General features: G+C 47.4%; 1 protein-coding gene across 3 annotated transcripts in view; it reads right to left on the bottom strand.

The window, feature by feature from the left end:
* LOC146812759 (tyrosine-protein phosphatase non-receptor type 6-like) overlaps positions 1-14097 on the bottom strand; it is a 370963-nt gene that overhangs the window by 33141 nt on the left and 323725 nt on the right. For all 3 annotated transcript variants that reach the window (XM_085619857.1, XM_085619859.1, XM_085619858.1), the window contains 2 exons: positions 11970-12037; positions 10738-10889 (listed from right to left, as the gene is read on the bottom strand). In XM_085619857.1, the coding sequence (XP_085475983.1) occupies positions 10738-10889; positions 11970-12037 (220 nt within the window). The remainder of the gene's footprint in view (positions 1-10737; positions 10890-11969; positions 12038-14097) is intronic.

Genomic DNA, 14097 nt, shown 5'->3' with positions numbered 1-14097 from the left:
AGAGTTTCAGTCCATCTGTACCCATTTTCCAGACTCTCAGTTTATCTATACCCATCTCCCAGTGGTTCAGTCTGTCGATACCCATCTCCCAGTGGTTCAGTCAGTCTATAACCATCTCCCAGTGGTTCAGTCAGTCTATACCCATCTCCCAGTGGTTCAGTCTGTCGATACCCATCTCCCAGAGTTTCAGTCTGTCGATACCCATCTCCCAGAGTTTCAGTCTGTCGATACCCATCTCCCAGAGTTTCAGTCTGTGGATACCCATCTCCCAGAGTTTCTGTCTGACGATACCCATCTCCCAGAGTTTCTGTCTGTCGATACCAATCTCCCAGAGTTTCAGTCCATCTGTACCCATTTCCCAGACTCTCAGTTTATCTATACCCATCTCCCAGAGTTTCAGTTTTTCTGTACCCATCTCCCAGAGTTTCAGTCTATCAATACCCATCACCCAGAGTTTCAGTCTATCTGTACCCACCTCCCAGAGTTTCAGTTTATCTGTACCCCTTTCCCAGAGTCTGTTTATCCATACCCATCTCCCAGAATTTTCAGTCTATCTGTACCCATTTCCCAGAGTTTCAGTCTATCTGTACCCATCTCCCAGAGTTTCAGTCAGCCTATACCCATCTCCCAGTGGTTCAGTCAGTCGATACCCATCTCCCAGAGTTTCAGTCCATCTATACCCATCTTCCAGAGTTTCAGTCTATCTATACCCATCTCCCAGTGGTTCAGTCAGTCGATACCCATCTCCCAGAGTTTCAGTCCATCTATACCCATCTCCCAGAGTTTCAGTCTGTCGATACCCATCTCCCAGAGTTTCTGTCTGTCGATACCAATCTCCCAGAGTTTCAGTCCATCTGTACCCATTTCCCAGACTCTCAGTTTATCTATACCCATCTCCCAGTGGTTCAGTCTGTCGATACCCATCTCCCAGTGGTTCAGTCAGTCTATACCCATCTCCCAGTGGTTCAATCAGTCTATACCCATCTCCCAGTGGTTCAGTCTGTCGATACCCATCTCCCAGAGTTTCAGTCTGTCGATACCCATCTCCCAGAGTTTCAGTCTGTCGATACCCATCTCCCAGAGTTTCTGTCTGACGGTACCAATCTCTCAGCGTTTCAGTCCATCTGACCCCATTTCCCAGACTCTCAGTTTATCTATACCCATCTCCCAGAGTTTCAGTCTATCTGTACCCATCTCCCAGAGTTTCAGTCCATCTAAACCCCTCTCCCAGAGTTTCAGTCCATCTAAACCCCTCTCCCAGAGTTTCAGTCCATCTAAACACCTCTCCCAGAGTTTCAGTCTATCTAAACCCCTCTCCCAGAGTTTCAGTCCATCTAAACCCCTCTCCCAGAGTTTCAGTCTATCTGTACCCATCTCCCAGAGTTTCAGTCCATCTAAACCCCTCTCCCAGAGTTTCAGTCCATCTAAACCCCTCTCCCAGAGTTTCAGTCTATCTGTACCCATCTCCCAGAGTTTCAGTCTATCTATACCCATCTCCAAGTGGTTCAGTCAGTCGATACCCATCTCCCAGAGTTTCAGTCCATCTATACCCATCTCCCAGAGTTTCAGTCTGTCGATACCCATCTCCCAGAGTTTCTGTCTGTCGATACCAATCTCCCAGAGTTTCAGTCCATCTGTACCCATTTTCCAGACTCTCAGTTTATCTATACCCATCTCCCAGTGGTTCAGTCTGTCGATACCCTTCTCCCAGTGGTTCAGTCAGTCTATACCCATCTCCCAGTGGTTCAGTCAGTCTATACCCATCTCCCAGTGGTTCAGTCTGTCGATACCCATCTCCCAGAGTTTCAGTCTGTCGATACCCATCTCCCAGAGTTTCAGTCTGTCGATACCCATCTCCCAGAGTTTCAGTCTATCTATACCCATCTCCCAGTGGTTCAGTCAGTCGATACCCATCTCCCAGAGTTTCAGTCCAACTATACCCATCTCCCAGAGTTTCAGTCTGTCGATACCCATCTCCCAGAGTTTCTGTCTGTCGATACCAATCTCCCAGAGTTTCAGTCCATCTGTACCCATTTTCCAGACTCTCAGTTTATCTATACCCATCTCCCAGTGGTTCAGTCTGTCGATACCCATCTCCCAGTGGTTCAGTCAGTCTATAACCATCTCCCAGTGGTTCAGTCAGTCTATACCCATCTCCCAGTGGTTCAGTCTGTCGATACCCATCTCCCAGAGTTTCAGTCTGTCGATACCCATCTCCCAGAGTTTCAGTCTGTCGATACCCATCTCCCAGAGTTTCAGTCTGTCGATACCCATCTCCCAGAGTTTCTGTCTGACGATACCCATCTCCCAGAGTTTCTGTCTGTCGATACCAATCTCCCAGAGTTTCAGTCCATCTGTACCCATTTCCCAGACTCTCAGTTTATCTATACCCATCTCCCAGAGTTTCAGTTTTTCTGTACCCATCTCCCAGAGTTTCAGTCTATCAATACCCATCACCCAGAGTTTCAGTCTATCTGTACCCACCTCCCAGAGTTTCAGTTTATCTGTACCCCTTTCCCAGAGTCTGTTTATCCATACCCATCTCCCAGAATTTTCAGTCTATCTGTACCCATTTCCCAGAGTTTCAGTCTATCTGTACCCATCTCCCAGAGTTTCAGTCAGCCTATACCCATCTCCCAGTGGTTCAGTCAGTCGATACCCATCTCCCAGAGTTTCAGTCCATCTATACCCATCTTCCAGAGTTTCAGTCTATCTATACCCATCTCCCAGTGGTTCAGTCAGTCGATACCCATCTCCCAGAGTTTCAGTCCATCTATACCCATCTCCCAGAGTTTCAGTCTGTCGATACCCATCTCCCAGAGTTTCTGTCTGTCGATACCAATCTCCCAGAGTTTCAGTCCATCTGTACCCATTTCCCAGACTCTCAGTTTATCTATACCCATCTCCCAGTGGTTCAGTCTGTCGATACCCATCTCCCAGTGGTTCAGTCAGTCTATACCCATCTCCCAGTGGTTCAATCAGTCTATACCCATCTCCCAGTGGTTCAGTCTGTCGATACCCATCTCCCAGAGTTTCAGTCTGTCGATACCCATCTCCCAGAGTTTCAGTCTGTCGATACCCATCTCCCAGAGTTTCTGTCTGACGATACCAATCTCTCAGCGTTTCAGTCCATCTGTACCCATTTCCCAGACTCTCAGTTTATCTATACCCATCTCCCAGAGTTTCAGTCTATCTGTACCCATCTCCCAGAGTTTCAGTCCATCTAAACCCCTCTCCCAGAGTTTCAGTCCATCTAAACCCCTCTCCCAGAGTTTCAGTCCATCTAAACACCTCTCCCAGAGTTTCAGTCTATCTAAACCCCTCTCCCAGAGTTTCAGTCCACCTAAACCCCTCTCCCAGAGTTTCAGTCTATCTGTATCCATCTCCCAGAGTTTCAGTCCATCTAAACCCCTCTCCCAGAGTTTCAGTCCATCTAAACCCCTCTCCCAGAGTTTCAGTCTATCTGTACCCATCTCCCAGAGTTTCAGTCTATCTATACCCATCTCCCAGTGGTTCAGTCAGTCGATACCCATCTCCCAGAGTTTCAGTCCATCTATACCCATCTCCCAGAGTTTCAGTCTGTCGATACCCATCTCCCAGAGTTTCTGTCTGTCGATACCAATCTCCCAGAGTTTCAGTCCATCTGTACCCATTTTCCAGACTCTCAGTTTATCTATACCCATCTCCCAGTGGTTCAGTCTGTCGATACCCTTCTCCCAGTGGTTCAGTCAGTCTATACCCATCTCCCAGTGGTTCAGTCTGTCGATACCCATCTCCCAGAGTTTCAGTCTGTCGATACCCATCTCCCAGAGTTTCAGTCTGTCGATACCCATCTCCCAGAGTTTCAGTCTGTCGATACCCATCTCCCAGAGTTTCAGTCCATCTATACCCATCTCCCAGAGTTTCAGTCTGTCGATACCCATCTCCCAGAGTTTCTGTCTGTCGATACCAATCTCCCAGAGTTTCAGTCCATCTGTACCCATTTCCCAGACTCTCAGTTTATCTATACCCATCTCCCAGTGGTTCAGTCTGTCGATACCCATCTCCCAGTGGTTCAGTCAGTCTATACCCATCTCCCAGTGGTTCAATCAGTCTATACCCATCTCCCAGTGGTTCAGTCTGTCGATACCCATCTCCCAGAGTTTCAGTCTGTCGATACCCATCTCCCAGAGTTTCAGTCTGTCGATACCCATCTCCCAGAGTTTCTGTCTGACGGTACCAATCTCTCAGCGTTTCAGTCCATCTGACCCCATTTCCCAGACTCTCAGTTTATCTATACCCATCTCCCAGAGTTTCAGTCTATCTGTACCCATCTCACAGAGTTTCAGTCCATCTAAACCCCTCTCCCAGAGTTTCAGTCCATCTAAACCCCTCTCCCAGAGTTTCAGTCCATCTAAACACCTCTCCCAGAGTTTCAGTCTATCTAAACCCCTCTCCCAGAGTTTCAGTCCATCTAAACCCCTCTCCCAGAGTTTCAGTCTATCTGTACCCATCTCCCAGAGTTTCAGTCCATCTAAACCCCTCTCCCAGAGTTTCAGTCCATCTAAACCCCTCTCCCAGAGTTTCAGTCTATCTGTACCCATCTCCCAGAGTTTCAGTCTATCTATACCCATCTCCAAGTGGTTCAGTCAGTCGATACCCATCTCCCAGAGTTTCAGTCCATCTATACCCATCTCCCAGAGTTTCAGTCTGTCGATACCCATCTCCCAGAGTTTCTGTCTGTCGATACCAATCTCCCAGAGTTTCAGTCCATCTGTACCCATTTTCCAGACTCTCAGTTTATCTATACCCATCTCCCAGTGGTTCAGTCTGTCGATACCCTTCTCCCAGTGGTTCAGTCAGTCTATACCCATCTCCCAGTGGTTCAGTCAGTCTATACCCATCTCCCAGTGGTTCAGTCTGTCGATACCCATCTCCCAGTGGTTCAGTCTGTCGATACCCATCTCCCAGAGTTTCAGTCTGTCGATACCCATCTCCCAGAGTTTCAGTCTGTCGATACCCATCTCCCAGAGTTTCAGTCTATCTATACCCATCTCCCAGTGGTTCAGTCAGTCGATACCCATCTCCCAGAGTTTCAGTCCAACTATACCCATCTCCCAGAGTTTCAGTCTGTCGATACCCATCTCCCAGAGTTTCTGTCTGTCGATACCAATCTCCCAGAGTTTCAGTCCATCTGTACCCATTTTCCAGACTCTCAGTTTATCTATACCCATCTCCCAGTGGTTCAGTCTGTCGATACCCATCTCCCAGTGGTTCAGTCAGTCTATAACCATCTCCCAGTGGTTCAGTCAGTCTATACCCATCTCCCAGTGGTTCAGTCTGTCGATACCCATCTCCCAGAGTTTCAGTCTGTCGATACCCATCTCCCAGAGTTTCAGTCTGTCGATACCCATCTCCCAGAGTTTCAGTCTGTCGATACCCATCTCCCAGAGTTTCTGTCTGACGATACCCATCTCCCAGAGTTTCTGTCTGTCGATACCAATCTCCCAGAGTTTCAGTCCATCTGTACCCATTTCCCAGACTCTCAGTTTATCTATACCCATCTCCCAGAGTTTCAGTTTTTCTGTACCCATCTCCCAGAGTTTCAGTCTATCAATACCCATCACCCAGAGTTTCAGTCTATCTGTACCCACCTCCCAGAGTTTCAGTTTATCTGTACCCCTTTCCCAGAGTCTGTTTATCCATACCCATCTCCCAGAATTTTCAGTCTATCTGTACCCATTTCCCAGAGTTTCAGTCTATCTGTACCCATCTCCCAGAGTTTCAGTCAGCCTATACCCATCTCCCAGTGGTTCAGTCAGTCGATACCCATCTCCCAGAGTTTCAGTCCATCTATACCCATCTTCCAGAGTTTCAGTCTATCTATACCCATCTCCCAGTGGTTCAGTCAGTCGATACCCATCTCCCAGAGTTTCAGTCCATCTATACCCATCTCCCAGAGTTTCAGTCTGTCGATACCCATCTCCCAGAGTTTCTGTCTGTCGATACCAATCTCCCAGAGTTTCAGTCCATCTGTACCCATTTCCCAGACTCTCAGTTTATCTATACCCATCTCCCAGTGGTTCAGTCTGTCGATACCCATCTCCCAGTGGTTCAGTCAGTCTATACCCATCTCCCAGTGGTTCAATCAGTCTATACCCATCTCCCAGTGGTTCAGTCTGTCGATACCCATCTCCCAGAGTTTCAGTCTGTCGATACCCATCTCCCAGAGTTTCAGTCTGTCGATACCCATCTCCCAGAGTTTCTGTCTGACGATACCAATCTCTCAGCGTTTCAGTCCATCTGTACCCATTTCCCAGACTCTCAGTTTATCTATACCCATCTCCCAGAGTTTCAGTCTATCTGTACCCATCTCCCAGAGTTTCAGTCCATCTAAACCCCTCTCCCAGAGTTTCAGTCCATCTAAACCCCTCTCCCAGAGTTTCAGTCCATCTAAACACCTCTCCCAGAGTTTCAGTCTATCTAAACCCCTCTCCCAGAGTTTCAGTCCACCTAAACCCCTCTCCCAGAGTTTCAGTCTATCTGTATCCATCTCCCAGAGTTTCAGTCCATCTAAACCCCTCTCCCAGAGTTTCAGTCCATCTAAACCCCTCTCCCAGAGTTTCAGTCTATCTGTACCCATCTCCCAGAGTTTCAGTCTATCTATACCCATCTCCCAGTGGTTCAGTCAGTCGATACCCATCTCCCAGAGTTTCAGTCCATCTATACCCATCTCCCAGAGTTTCAGTCTGTCGATACCCATCTCCCAGAGTTTCTGTCTGTCGATACCAATCTCCCAGAGTTTCAGTCCATCTGTACCCATTTTCCAGACTCTCAGTTTATCTATACCCATCTCCCAGTGGTTCAGTCTGTCGATACCCTTCTCCCAGTGGTTCAGTCAGTCTATACCCATCTCCCAGTGGTTCAGTCAGTCTATACCCATCTCCCAGTGGTTCAGTCTGTCGATACCCATCTCCCAGAGTTTCAGTCTGTCGATACCCATCTCCCAGAGTTTCAGTCTGTCGATACCCATCTCCCAGAGTTTCAGTCTATCTATACCCATCTCCCAGTGGTTCAGTCAGTCGATACCCATCTCCCAGAGTTTCAGTCCAACTATACCCATCTCCCAGAGTTTCAGTCTGTCGATACCCATCTCCCAGAGTTTCTGTCTGTCGATACCAATCTCCCAGAGTTTCAGTCCATCTGTACCCATTTTCCAGACTCTCAGTTTATCTATACCCATCTCCCAGTGGTTCAGTCTGTCGATACCCATCTCCCAGTGGTTCAGTCAGTCTATAACCATCTCCCAGTGGTTCAGTCAGTCTATACCCATCTCCCAGTGGTTCAGTCTGTCGATACCCATCTCCCAGAGTTTCAGTCCATCTATACCCATCTCCCAGAGTTTCAGTCTGTCGATACCCATCTCCCAGAGTTTCTGTCTGTCGATACCAATCTCCCAGAGTTTCAGTCCATCTGTACCCATTTTCCAGACTCTCAGTTTATCTATACCCATCTCCCAGTGGTTCAGTCTGTCGATACCCTTCTCCCAGTGGTTCAGTCAGTCTATACCCATCTCCCAGTGGTTCAGTCAGTCTATACCCATCTCCCAGTGGTTCAGTCTGTCGATACCCATCTCCCAGAGTTTCAGTCTGTCGATACCCATCTCCCAGAGTTTCAGTCTGTCGATACCCATCTCCCAGAGTTTCAGTCTATCTATACCCATCTCCCAGTGGTTCAGTCAGTCGATACCCATCTCACAGAGTTTCAGTCCAACTATACCCATCTCCCAGAGTTTCAGTCTGTCGATACCCATCTCCCAGAGTTTCTGTCTGTCGATACCAATCTCCCAGAGTTTCAGTCCATCTGTACCCATTTTCCAGACTCTCAGTTTATCTATACCCATCTCCCAGTGGTTCAGTCTGTTGATACCCATCTCCCAGCGGTTCAGTCAGTCTATAACCATCTCCCAGTGGTTCAGTCAGTCTATACCCATCTCCCAGTGGTTCAGTCTGTCGATACCCATCTCCCAGAGTTTCAGTCTGTCGATACCCATCTCCCAGAGTTTCAGTCTGTCGATACCCATCTCCCAGAGTTTCAGTCTGTCGATACCCATCTCCCAGAGTTTCAGTCTGTCGATACCCATCTCCCAGAGTTTCTGTCTGAAGATACCAATCTCTCAGCGTTTCAGTCCATCTGTACCCATTTCCCAGACTCTCAGTTTATCTATACCCATCTCCCAGAGTTTCAGTCTATCTGTACCCATCTCCCAGAGTTTCAGTCCATCTAAACCCCTCTCCCAGAGTTTCAGTCCATCTAAACCCCTCTCCCAGAGTTTCAGTCCATCTAAACACCTCTCCCAGAGTTTCAGTCTATCTAAACCCCTCTCCCAGAGTTTCAGTCCATCTAAACCCCTCTCCCAGAGTTTCAGTCTATCTGTACCCATCTCCCAGAGTTTCAGTCCATCTAAACCCCTCTCCCAGAGTTTCAGTCCATCTAAACCCCTCTCCCAGAGTTTCAGTCTATCTGAACCCATCTCCCAGAGTTTCAGTCCATCTAAACCCCTCTCCCAGAGTTTCAGTCCATCTAAACCCCTCTCCCAGAGTTTCAGTCTATCTGTACCCATCTCCCAGAGTTTCAGTCTATCTATACCCATCTCCCAGTGGTTCAGTCAGTCGATACCCATCTCCCAGAGTTTCAGTCCATCTATACCCATCTCCCAGAGTTTCAGTCTGTCGATACCCATCTCCCAGAGTTTCTGTCTGTCGATACCAATCTCCCAGAGTTTCAGTCCATCTGTACCCATTTTCCAGACTCTCAGTTTATCTATACCCATCTCCCAGTGGTTCAGTCTGTCGATACCCTTCTCCCAGTGGTTCAGTCAGTCTATACCCATCTCCCAGTGGTTCAGTCAGTCTATACCCATCTCCCAGTGGTTCAGTCTGTCGATACCCATCTCCCAGAGTTTCAGTCTGTCGATACCCATCTCCCAGAGTTTCAGTCCATCTAAACCCCTCTCCCAGATTTTCAGTCTATCTGTACCCATCTCCCAGAGTTTCAGTCCATCTAAACCCCTCTCCCAGAGTTTCAGTCCATCTAAACCCCTCTCCCAGAGTTTCAGTCCATCTAAACCCCTCTCCCAGAGTTTCAGTCTATCTATACCCATCTCCCAGTGGTTCAGTCAGTCGATACCCATCTCCCAGAGTTTCAGTCCATCTATACCCATCTCCCAGAGTTTCAGTCTGTCAATACCCATCTCCCAGAGTTTCTGTCTGTCGATACCAATCTCCCAGAGTTTCAGTCCATCTGTACCCATTTTCCAGACTCTCAGTTTATCTATACCCATCTCCCAGTGGTTCAGTCTGTCGATACCCATCTCCCAGTGGTTCAGTCAGTCTATACCCATCTCCCAGTGGTTCAGTCAGTCTATACCCATCTCCCAGTGGTTCAGTCTGTCGATACCCATCTCCCAGAGTTTCAGTCTGTCGATAACCATCTCCCAGAGTTTCAGTCTGTCGATACCCATCTCCCAGAGTTTCTGTCTGTCGATACCCATCTCCCAGAGTTTCTGTCTGTCGATACCCATTTCCCAGACTCTCAGTTTATCTATACCCATCTCCCAGAGTTTCAGTTTTTCTGTACCCATCTCCCAGAGTTTCAGTCTATCAATACCCATCTCCCAGAGTTTCAGTCTATCTGTACCCATCTCCCAGAGTTTCAGTCTATCAATACCCATCTCCCAGAGTTTCAGTTTATCTGTACCCCTTTCCCAGAGTCTGTTTATCCATACCCATCTCCCAGAATTTTCAGTCTATCTGTACCCATTTCCCAGAGTTTCAGTCTATCTGTACCCATCTCCCAGAGTTTCAGTCAGCCTATACCCATCTCCCAGTGGTTCAGTCAGTCGATACCCATCTCCCAGAGTTTCAGTCCATCTATACCCATCTACCAGAGTTTCGGCCTATCTATACCCATCTCCCAGTGGTTCAGTCAGTCGATACCCATCTCCCAGAGTTTCAGTCCATCTATACCCATCTCCCAGAGTTTCAGTCTGTCGATACCCATCTCCCAGAGTTTCTGTCTGTCGATACCAATCTCCCAGAGTTTCAGTCCATCTGTACCCATTTCCCAGACTCTCAGTTTATCTATACCCATCTCCCAGTGGTTCAGTCTGTCGATACCCATCTCCCAGTGGTTCAGTCAGTGTATTCCCATCTCCCAGTGGTTCAGTCAGTCTATACCCATCTCCCAGTGGTTCAGTCTGTCGATACCCATCTCCCAGAGTTTCAGTCTGTTGATACCCATCTCCCAGAGTTTCAGTCTGTCGATACCCATCTCCCAGAGTTTCTGTCTGTCGATACCAATCTCTCAGCGTTTCAGTCCATCTGTACCCATTTCCCAGACTCTCAGTTTATCTATACCCATCTCCCAGAGTTTCAGTCTATTAATACCCATCTCCCAGAGTTTCAGTCTATCTGTACCCATCTCCCAGAGTTTCAGTCTACCAATACCCATCTCCCAGAGTTTCAGTTTATCTGTACCCCTTTCCCAGAGTCTGTTTATCCATACCCATCTCCCCGAATTTTCAGTCTATCTGTATCCATTTCCCAGAGTTTCAGTCTATCTGTACCCATCTCCCAGAGTTTCAGTCAGCCTATACCCATCTCCTGGGGGTTACGGGTCTGTGCTCATTTCTCATTGGTTCTGCTGTCATCCAGCCTGCCTTAGAATTGAATTCTGCTCTCTTCACCCCCATGGTACCTGCATGGCCTCGAACTTCTGCGTTTCGGTATCGATGAACTGACTGATCGCCATGTAGATGAACCGGTACTGAGCCTCGGTCTGCACCATTCCAGAACGCTGCTCCCGAACCATCTGGATTGTCTTCTGGATGTCAATGTCACAGTCCAGGCCTATACGCGGGCAGGCAGTATGGAGGAGGCAAAGAAGAAAATAATGCAGTGGGCATCAGGTGTGTGATACGCAGAGATTGGCTTGTGGTGAAGCTTTGAAAGAGCCCACAACATCAGAGGTGAGTACAGTTTTGTTATTTGCAACCTTTGTGAAGTTCTATGAAAAACTTCAACTTCAAGAAAGTTGCAAAGTTTTATTTTATGCCACATTTGGGTGAAAATCATAACTGTTGCAACAATTTATATTACAAAAGGTCTGAATGCATTTTTCATCTTGGCTGGGTTTGATTAAAGTGATCATTATCTCGCCAAAGTATGGTGACAATTATCTCATAAAGTGGAAAAAACTTTACTTGGATTTAGGTGAAGGTAAATCAGGACAACTGGCAAAATTTGTGAAGGGCAAAAAATTGCTGGTGGAAACAATGTGCGCTACCGAACTTTCGATCACCAGCTAAGTTTTTCTTTCCTCCTTCTGAGTTCTTAGGAAGATATTTAAACATTAAACTTAAAACCAGGCTTTTTATCATAACTCGTGTGAATGGATATGAACCCTTGTATTCAGCCTGCACACAAAGTACACACTGCAGGTCTGTACTGATCATTTATATAGCGCACACAGTTCATTAAGTTGTCTATTTTGGCACTAAATAACATGCATTGTTATTAAATAAGTCAATGGTAGTCATTTAATTGACTTCTGAAACGATAAACAGTATGTTACTTTCTTATCTTTGTAGCAGGTGCTCAACCCCCTGAGTTACTATGGAGAATAACGGAAGAAGCAGTTTAAGAGAACATTATGAGTCCCTTGTCACTTAAGTATGAAATATTGGTCTTAAGTTAAATGCTATGTCAGTGTAAGCCTCAAAGCACAATACATTTTTACTGATAATGCTGCACAATTTCGAATTTACACTGGCCTATGCCACTGCATTGAAAACTGCTTTAAGAAAAGCAAACAGAGCTGAAAACACAGAGCTGAAACGGTTCTTTCAAAAGGGTTAAGCAGCACACTAGGACTGATGAGCTGCTCAACTCCTGATGCAGTCTGATTATAGGCAGAAACATGCCAGTTACCTGTGGTGTTGATCATATCCATCAGCATGTCAATCACAATGATGGTGCCCGTCCGGCCAATCCCGGCGCTGCAGGGGAGGGAGTCAAAAGTCAGGGTGTGATGGGAGAGCATTTAAGGTGTAGAGAGGCATAAGAAAGAAAGCATTAAAAATGCAATAGGACTCGCCTTTGATTAAGTTAAAGCCATTTGCTTTGCTATACAATACCATTAGCAAAGCAAATGGCTTTAACTTAATCAAAGGCGAGACCTATTGCATTTTCAATGCTTGTTTAGGACTTGTGTCCTGCCCTTCATTCGAGTTACTTTCCCCTTTCACTGCAGGTCACGATGGAGCCAGCAGACGTGTTTTCAGCATGGCCTTTGTCACACATGCAAAAACTGGTATTCTACCAATATAAGTAATGCAGTAAATAGTAAGACTGGATAAACAAGTAAACTTTTCCATTAAACTTGAATACTGAACATGAATGGAGATGGCATACCAGATTTTAAAAAGTATGTTTTCTAAACGAAGCAAAATATTAAAATTGAGTGTGAATATTTCCATGAGCCGCGATATATCAAAACTATTGATGTACTATTTAGGGCTGTTTAAAGACTTTCTCTAGCATTAAAACATACCTCGTTTGTTGCTGCTCACCCAGAAATCTATTTGTGACTTCGTATTCATTCAAGACCAACTATGTATCACTTGCACCAGCCAAAAACTTCTCTCATCAGCATATCACTGTTTTTTAGGTCTCGCTAGCGTAAGGCTGCACGCGTGTGCAGTCTCTCTGGCGAGATTTATTGTTAACAGGGTATTTTCAGTAAGGGGCATTAAGCCCCGCCCCTCTTTCCCATTGGCCGGCGTCACCGTTTATGGTAAACGGCGGCCAGCCATTGGGAAAGAGGTGCTGGTGATGTTTTCGCTTGGCTTTTTGAGCCGTCCCATTTGTACGGCCTCGCCTGCATTCCTTCTACTGCAAAAGGTTTCTTATCTTTATGGGGCCAAACACATGGCCCCATAAAGAAAAGAAACCTTTTAGCAGGCGAGGTCACGGCAGAAAAAGCCAAACGGAAACGTCATGGCGAGCGCTTGAGCTCGGGGGGTATTTACATTCTACCGTCGTGTAGGTTGTGGGGCAGCGCTGGTGCTGAATTAAAGACAAATAAAACGCTTATCGAGGTTGTAGGCACGGCGTTGTCAGGTTGGCAGCCAAGCTCTTGGCAGGGGGTTGGTGAGAGGCCGTGCATGGGGCTGCAGGGTGTGCTGGCAGGTCCCCTACAAGGGGGCTCGCACCTGTGACAACAGAACCGGTCTGCCTTTGCCCGCCTCACAGGAGGCCCCAGGCTGCGGAGGCCGGGCCTGCCTCTGTCCCTGGGGCACCAGTGTAGGGGCATTCTGTGCCGTGGAGGGGGGGGGGGGCGATGTAGTGTGGTTTTAACGAAGGAATCCAAAAACGAGGTTATAAAAATATGTTTATTAGGAGAACAGAACCCACAACCTCCTGCTTACAGCTTCAATGCAGGTTCTACAATGAGCCAACTACCAACATTCGAACAATAAGAATTCTACAACCAACATTCCTAAAAGTAAAACACCTAAATACATTACCACATATTACAGGGGGCTGGACTGCCAGGTTCAAGGCTGGGGCACTGAGCTCGCCTTTATGTGGATTACAGAGTGAGGTACAGGGGTAGGGTGGGAGGGGAAATGAGGGAGGGTGGGATGGGGAGTGAGTTACTGGTAGGGTGGGATGGGGAATGAGGATCAGAGGTGGGATGGGAGTGAGGTACAGAGGTAGGGTAGGATGGGGACTGGGGTAGAGGTAGGGTGGGGGTGGGCAGTGATGTACAGAGGTAGGGTGGGATGGGGAGTGAGGTGGGATGGGGACAGAGTTACAGAGATGGGATGGGGAGTGAGGTACAGAGTGTGGTTTAGACTGGGGTGCCGTGCAGCTTGTACACGTGGCATGGGGAGTCGGGCACAGATAAGGGATACTGAATGGGGGCTGGCTGGATGCTAGTTGAAGGCTTAGAACCGGGTCTTACATGTGACACACTGTGAGGTATCGGCTGGCCTGTAGTGTGAGTTGTAAAGGTGAAAGGTAACCTGTAAGGTGTAGACTGGCTGCACTGTAG

This window comes from Triturus cristatus, chromosome 7 (genome assembly GCF_964204655.1).
Source record: "Triturus cristatus chromosome 7, aTriCri1.1, whole genome shotgun sequence".
Classification (NCBI taxonomy): domain Eukaryota; kingdom Metazoa; phylum Chordata; class Amphibia; order Caudata; family Salamandridae; genus Triturus; species Triturus cristatus.
The sequence above is the reverse complement of the archived record's forward strand: the minus strand, read 5'-3'. Positions and strand labels throughout refer to the sequence as shown.